The 7,377-nt window shown below is 37.2% G+C and overlaps 1 protein-coding gene across 5 annotated transcripts in view; it reads left to right on the forward strand.

Moving 5' to 3' along the window:
- TTC21B (tetratricopeptide repeat domain 21B) overlaps window positions 1–5,105 on the forward strand; it is a 66,128-nt gene extending 61,023 nt beyond the window's left edge. For 4 of the 5 annotated variants that reach the window (XM_019629857.1, XM_019629858.1, XM_019629856.1 and 1 more), the window contains 2 exons: window positions 2,728–2,795; window positions 3,976–5,105. In XM_019629857.1, the coding sequence (XP_019485402.1) occupies window positions 2,728–2,795; window positions 3,976–4,053 (146 nt within the window). In that variant the 3' untranslated portion in view covers window positions 4,054–5,105. The remainder of the gene's footprint in view (window positions 1–2,727; window positions 2,796–3,975) is intronic. The other variant, XR_002122477.1, reaches the window with a different exon arrangement.
- The last annotated feature ends 2,272 nt before the right edge of the window (window positions 5,106–7,377 follow it).

Consider the following 7,377-nt stretch of genomic DNA (forward strand, 5'->3'; position numbering starts at 1 on the left):
CTTAGCTGTGGAGGGCAGTGTCACTGGCCCTCATGTGGGATCCGAACCAGGGCCCTCTGGCATCCCAAGCCAGTTCTTAACCATCACGCCACTCGGCCAGCCCCCTTTTTTTTTTTAACTAGGCATTTAGTCATTGTTAATTCAGCCTAAGATGACATCTGCCTTTTTAGCAGCCATACCACAGTATTGACTCATTTAATTCACAGTTAGGTCATTTTTAACGGCTATCAGTTCAGGACTTCCCTGACTTTATAATTTTTCTGGGATCTGTTATTTTACCAGACTCGTATAGAGCAGAGGATGTAATGTTTATTGATAGTATCTTTCCTTCTCAGGTATTGTGCATCTTACAGAATAAAGCCAACTTATAAAATGAAAAGTCCATAAAATCCTTAAAGTACATGTAATTTTTGATGCTTTATTCCACAGAAGGAATGCTAATTTAGAAGCCAAATTATTTGAATATTCTGGTTCTTGGAACACTTTGGCAAATACAGAAATTCCAACTCACTCTTTCTTGCATTGTGTCATCTTTGCATTTTATAAATGATTTCATCAGTTCCTCTGTTTTTGTGAGTAAGTGTTTCTCTGAAGTTCTCAATTCTTTAGTTTCTTAACGTTATCATTGCATCCAACACTCCTCGTCTGCCTGGCCATGTGAATAATGCTTTTCACTTTTTCACTTGTCAGGATATCAGTAACATGGCCATGTTCTTTCTGTAGGATTCAGGCTTGAGTGTTGTCACTATGAAAAGCACCCAGAAGTGAGATCCAGTGAGAGAAGGACACATTTAGGTTTCCTCCCTTCACACCCATCTCAGGTTACATGACAGTCACCAGGATGTTTACACTACTGTGTTCCTCTTCTGTTCCTGTCCCTCTCCCTTTCCCTCTCCCTCTCTCTCCCCCTGTCTCTTCCCCTCTCCCATTTTTCCCCCGGATTATGTAAGATTGAATTCCCAGAAGCTTGGCAGGCATAACACAGCTGTAGTGCACATGTTCTTTGTCATTGCTAGCCCTTTATTTCCTCTCTGTTTTTGAACAATATAGCCTACCTATCAAGCTTCTTCCAACATTAAAACTTGGCGCTTCTAATGTAGTGTTGTCACAGAAAAAAAAATATTGCCAATATTTGTGTACTATTCTAAAATTTTTAAAAGCATTTCACAATAAGTATTTCATTGGATCTTTAAAATTACACTAAAATAAAGAAGAGTTATTATTCCCACTTTTTAGGTGAGGAAACTTGAAATTGTCTGCTCAAGCGACTTCCCTAAGGTCTCAAAGCTGGTTGGGAAGCCAGAGAACCCAAAGCCTAAATCTAGTTGCATCCAACTAGATTTTTTTTTGGCTCTAGTTGCCATGTAAAGTATGTTTGGCATGACATCTTAAATTATTTTCCTTTTTAAATGTCACAAACTCTATTTATAAGCCCACTTTAGAATTTCTTTGTAATGATATTAAGTTTACCTCTGAAATTTACTGTTTTCATGTAGGACAGCTCGCTCTCTCTCTCTCTCTCTCTCTCTCTCGCTCTCGCTCTCGCTCTCGCTCTGTGTGTGTGTGTGTGTGTGTGTGTGTCAAATACCATGAATTTTAGATAATTCCCATTTCTTTTTACTACCATATGACTGCATTAGCCACGTATTCTTTTCAAACATTTGTTTGAAATTCTAAAAAATTGTTTTGGTACTATGATTAGAACCCAAGAGCAACATTCAAATTTCCCTTCTTCATATTTCTAAGTTTTAAAGTGAAATATTTAATTTATCAATTACATTGTTGTACATCATGTTATACCATATTTTATTTATAGCATGCGCTGCCACTGTTACTTTTTTTTTTTTGTCTTCCCCTTAGTTTACTTACTTTTATAGCATTCTTACAGGAGAATAACAATCATTTAAGAAGATCTTAACACCTTTCTTCTAAATTGTCTCTATTTGAAACATGACATTTCAACATCAGTAATTGTGATAATTGTTACTCATCACTGGTGTGGAATAGCTGATGACTAACCTGCTCTATTCTGGGCCTCTCTCCCACCTGCTCGCCTCTCACCATGTCCTCTATGTCCATTTGGTCCCCATGTGTCCTTTACACATACAGTCCCCTCTGCCTGAAAGTGTTCTTGCTTCCGCCCTCTTGACCTAGTTAGTGCCTCATTCTTCAGATTTCACACATTGCCTGACACCCACCCCTGCCCAACCGGGTTTCTTATTATAGCTCACTTGGCCTGTCCCTTTATTTCATTGCATTTATCTCAGTTTTGAAATTAATTCATTCACCTACATAATTACTTAAGCAATGTACTTTCTTTTCTAATAGGTTGTAAACCTCATGACTGTAGGAACCAGTTTACCTGATGTGTTAAGTGCTAAATGCATCTATACTGTATAAATGAGTAACTGTGTTATCATTTACTGCTCTATGATGAGTTTTCACTGCAATCTGTTCAGTGGTAAAACCACATTTGTGGTATGGCAGTCTTCTAACCCAATGGTATATTCACTGTGGTCCTTTGTTCCTAGTCCATTTTCTTTCCTACCTATTCTCCTTTCATGTCACTCCACCTTTTATTACTGCATCACTTCCGCCATAGTACAGTTACCAGCCTCTGTGAAGAGTTCTCTAATAAGTAAGCAAATGAAGGAGGGGGCCAAAAAGAGTAAACTAGCAGTGCACTCTACAACTAGTACTACAACAATGTGTTTTTTGTCTTAACAGGATACAAACTGGCATTTAATTACTTAAAAGCAAAAAGATATGTGGATGCGATTGATGTATGTCACCAGGTAACACTTAAATTTAGATTTCTTAAAATTTTCAGATGCACAGTTTCCTCTCTTAGTTAATCTCAAGATGTACATGTATAGAGGTAGAGCGTGTAGTATTATTTCAGTTAAATGACTTATCCAATACATCCGGGGAGATTATCAGTTTTCCAAGTTTAGAATATAATAAAGTTTACTTAAATCAAACATAGGTTTTTAGTTAGACCTCAAATTATAAAATGTTTGTGTCCATTTAAAGATGGAGGCTAGAGGAGAAGCATGTTAAATAAAATATAGTTCTTAAGTCAGAAGGTATTTAAACATTGTTACAGATTCTCCAGTTCATTATTCTGAATAGAAGTTCTTGTTGACTGTCTAAGTCTGGAACATGGAAGGCATTTGATTACATTTGTGTAATTGATCGCCTACTAAGTGATCCCTTACTAAAGTGACAAATATTTAAGTTGCGGTTTTAGAATCTGCAGTTTCTTTATATATACATTGTCCTGTTGATATTCCACATAAAGCATTATTTTAAACATTGTTAGGGGCTCCAAGCAAAGCTCCTTGGGAAAGAGCTGTGTAATATGCCTTATCTCAGATAGCTGTTTCAGCATCCTTATCGTAAATTCTTGGCCTCAGTCATTGCTATTGATTATTGAGTCACTGTAAGCCAGTATTTCACATTAAAGTAAGTTTATACATAAGTTTATACATTGTTGTTGTTGTTGTTGTTTTAAATGACTATCTCCCCCCTCCTAGACTCAATAGTCTGGGAAATGTGTGTTTCAAAATCACTGTACGTAAGTCTGATGTATGCTCCTGGTTAAAAACAGCTCTCTAAGGGTTTATTAAATATCATGCACAAATGGCTAAATTTATAAAACTATTTTAAATCATTGATGCATAGTTGTTTTCTGCAACTGACCTATTAAGGAAGTAATTGTATATGTTGTATTTTCCACATGTAGTATTCATATTCTACTATTTTCATCTAATTATTAGTAATATGAATGAGTCATGTCACATCTCAGATGTCACTTTTAATATTTGTGGTTATATTTGCAGTGTTAATACAATGAAATCTCAATTGTAATGATCATTTCTAGTACATTTTGTAGCTCTCCAGTTCTTAATAATAATTGCAAGTTCTTATGCTTCTTGTTTTGATTTTTTTGTTTTTTGCTTTTTGTTTTTGCAGGTTCTTGAAGCACATCCAACTTATCCAAAAATAAGAAAGGATATACTTGATAAAGCCCGCACGTCTTTAAGACCCTGAAAATTATTTTAATTTAGTTTCTTGGTTAAGTGGGAAATGAATCTGAACCCTTCCAGTTCAGAATAGGTTTGTGCTAACTCTGTAACAGAGCATACCTCTTTTTCTCCAGCAGAGGCTGCTGTTGTATATAAAGAGAAGTGCTTTGTCACATGGATGTTTTCTGATGAAGAACATGCATGAGAGCTGGTGTATATATATGATTGACTCTCTGGATTAGAGACAGATTTGGTATCTCTGTGATAAAGATTATAACCCATTTATATAAAGAATATTTTGTTAAAATCTAAGTAATTGAGTATCCTGTATCTTTTCTAAGGAATATAAGTTGTTTACTTCAGGAAATATATGTAAAATGCAATTGTTCTGTGATCAAAATTTTTGTAACGTTGTTTGTTGTTACAAAAGTTTGAATAAATTTCCTTGTAAATAATTTGTGAAAAAGAAAATTTGTATTTTAATAAAGATTTTAGAAATGTATGTTTTGTATTCCTCTTGGGACTTTTAAAAGACATGGTACAAAATTAGGGTGAGCTTCTCACTGTAGTCTGCAGTGTTAATGGGTAGTATTGCAGAAAATGTGACTTAACCTCGAAAAATATTTTTGGAAAAACAAAAGAAGTGAGAGTTCTGCTTCCGTGTATTGAACTCATTCTTTCTGCTCTCACCGCCAATGTGATCTTAAGAAATAATCAGTACCTGAAACCAGTTTAAATAGGTAAACCTTTTTAGCCTTGTAAATTTAGCCTTAGTAAATTAAAAAATATTTAACCTTGGCCCAAAAGCTAGGCCTTTTGGTTAATTTCAGACACTGTAACATCTGGTGGAAAAGGGTGACAAATACTTTTTGTCAGCAGGCCCTCACAAAGCACACCATGTGAAAGCAGCTATGTACCCTGCAATGCTTCACACCGCCCTGGCAGAGCAGTTCTCACCCTTTTATTACATATTTAACCCAATCTTAATATACTCAATTCTGAGCATTCTTTAAAATGTATTATCTCCCTCTTTTTCAGTTGTCTTTAAAAATACAATAAAAAAAGTCTTCAATTACATTTGCCGTTTGAATAAACACGAGTATTTTTAAAAGTCACTTGCTGCTTTTCTTTAAATGTCCTATCTTCATTTCTTTTGAGCTACATTCTCTTCCTGATCACTTCTCCAGTTTTCCAAAGTCCTTTGAATTCCAATTCCAATTATGTCTTATAAAGGTCTAATGATTCTTTCTCACCTACCTTTTGTTTATGGCATTTTGTGAAAATGTTTAATAATAACATTTATGAAGAATTTCATGTCTATTAAAACACTTTCACATGTCTTTGCATTTGATCCTCACAACCCTATAATATAGATATTATTATCGCTGTTTGCAGTTCTGGAACTGTGACAGGCTATCTCTCTAACTCTGGTGGGGGGTGGGGGGTGGGGGGTGGAAGCCTTCCTGCCTGAATGGACATTGTTGAGGACATCAGTTCTGATGTACTTGCATCATGAAATACTAGAATCATGGAAATTGGGTAGAGAAAGTTTATGTCTTTTAATTCTCAACTCTCCAGAGAAATGATATTTTGCACATGAGGAAGATGAGGCTCAAACTAAATGACTTGCCCGTGGCCACAGCAAAAGTGTCAGAAACTGGATTCTGTATTGGCCCAGACAACTTCAAAGCCTGCTCTCTATTTCATGTGTTAAGATACTTTTCATAACTAACTGAGACTGTATAAGAAAAAATTATCTTGTCTGCATCTGGCTAGCAGATGAAACTTAAGTGTTCTATCACAAAGATAGCTAAGTAATGAGGAACAAGATGAAATGAGTGGAATGACAGTTCCTACAAATGTAGAAACTATCAGAGAGAAGTCAAAGTGCAGAGCAGTGTGTAGCAGTTCAGAACGTGATCTGAGGTCAGACTAGCCTGGGTTTGAATTTTGGCTCTACCACTTAACGTACGTGTTGCATGTTCCTCAAGTTACAGAGGCTCTCTGAACCTCGGTTTTCTCATCCATAAGAAAGCATTTAAGGATAATAACCTGCCTCAGGTTGTAAGGATTAAGTGAGAGAACATACATAAAACCTCTAATGAATCTGACTCATTTAAGCTCTTAATAAATGGTGGTCCTACTTATTTATCATAAGTGGAACAGGGCCAAGTAGTAATTGCAACTGAGAAGAATCTTCAGGAGGGAATGAGCAAGTGCAGTCTAAGGTGAGATGGAGAGGACAAGTAAGTTCCCCTAGACAGCACAGTCTACAAGGATTCAGAATCCGCATTCATTCTCTCCCTCCTCTTCCCTCTCCCTGCCTGCCTCACTCCCTCCGTCCCTTTCTCTCACCCTCCCTCCCCCAAACATTATGCTGCACTCTTTACATGTATAATCTCATTTCATCCATCCGGATCATCCTTTTGCCCTACCCTCTATCTGGAATCCTCTCCCTGCTCTCCTCCCCCTTACACACACACACACACACACACACCCGCTTCCTGTCTCCAAGCTCTCTCCTCTAGGCTCAGTCTTTCCTTCATTCTGGTATCAGTTTATCACTTCCTCAGAGGCCCTGTTCACGGCCAGGCCCACAATCTAAAGTAGCCATCCTATCATTCTGTATCATACCACCCTTTTTAAACTCTGTTTAGCACTTACTAATCCCTGATGTTTTTCTTGTTCATTAAGTCTTGGTTTATGACATGCCTTATGTGACATGCTCAAGATGGCACATCCAGGAAAGCTGGAACTCCCACTGCTGTGAACTGCTACTTGAAGGAATCAAGTTAAATGAGAGTTTGGGGGCTGCATTCAGGTTGGGGGGAGAGGACACAGCATGAGTGAAAGAATTTTCCGTATATGTGGGATCTGACCACTGCCCCCTCAGGGTAAGGAAACAGTTATAAGTTTAATGCATTTGACCTCAGTATGGTGAACTGGGTCCCAAGAGGAAATAACTTTCTCCCCAGAAGTCAAGAACCTACTCGTAGAGCAACTGTGGAAGGAGTTTATGTACCCACAGCTGAGGAAGCTAGGTTGAACTTTGCACTGGGGTTCACGTAGATAATGGAATCACTATGGAAACAAAAACAACAGTTAAGACTGACAGGAAACATCCTAGTTTGGGACTAGAAACCACAAGTGAATAGTTTTAAAACAGGTTTACACAGCAGTGCTGGTGCTGATAAAGTAGCAAATTATTTTTTTGTTTTGTTTTTAGTGAAAGGAAACCAGCACATTCATACACTGCTGGTGTAGTGTAGTGTAGCCCTTCTAAAGAGCAGTTTAGCAGTATGAATTAAGAGCTTGTCCTTTGAGAGAAAGGTGAAGGGATTAGGAAGTA

The sequence above is a fragment of the Hipposideros armiger genome, unplaced genomic scaffold (genome assembly GCF_001890085.2).
Source record: "Hipposideros armiger isolate ML-2016 unplaced genomic scaffold, ASM189008v1 scaffold_871, whole genome shotgun sequence".
In the NCBI taxonomy this organism is placed as follows: domain Eukaryota; kingdom Metazoa; phylum Chordata; class Mammalia; order Chiroptera; family Hipposideridae; genus Hipposideros; species Hipposideros armiger.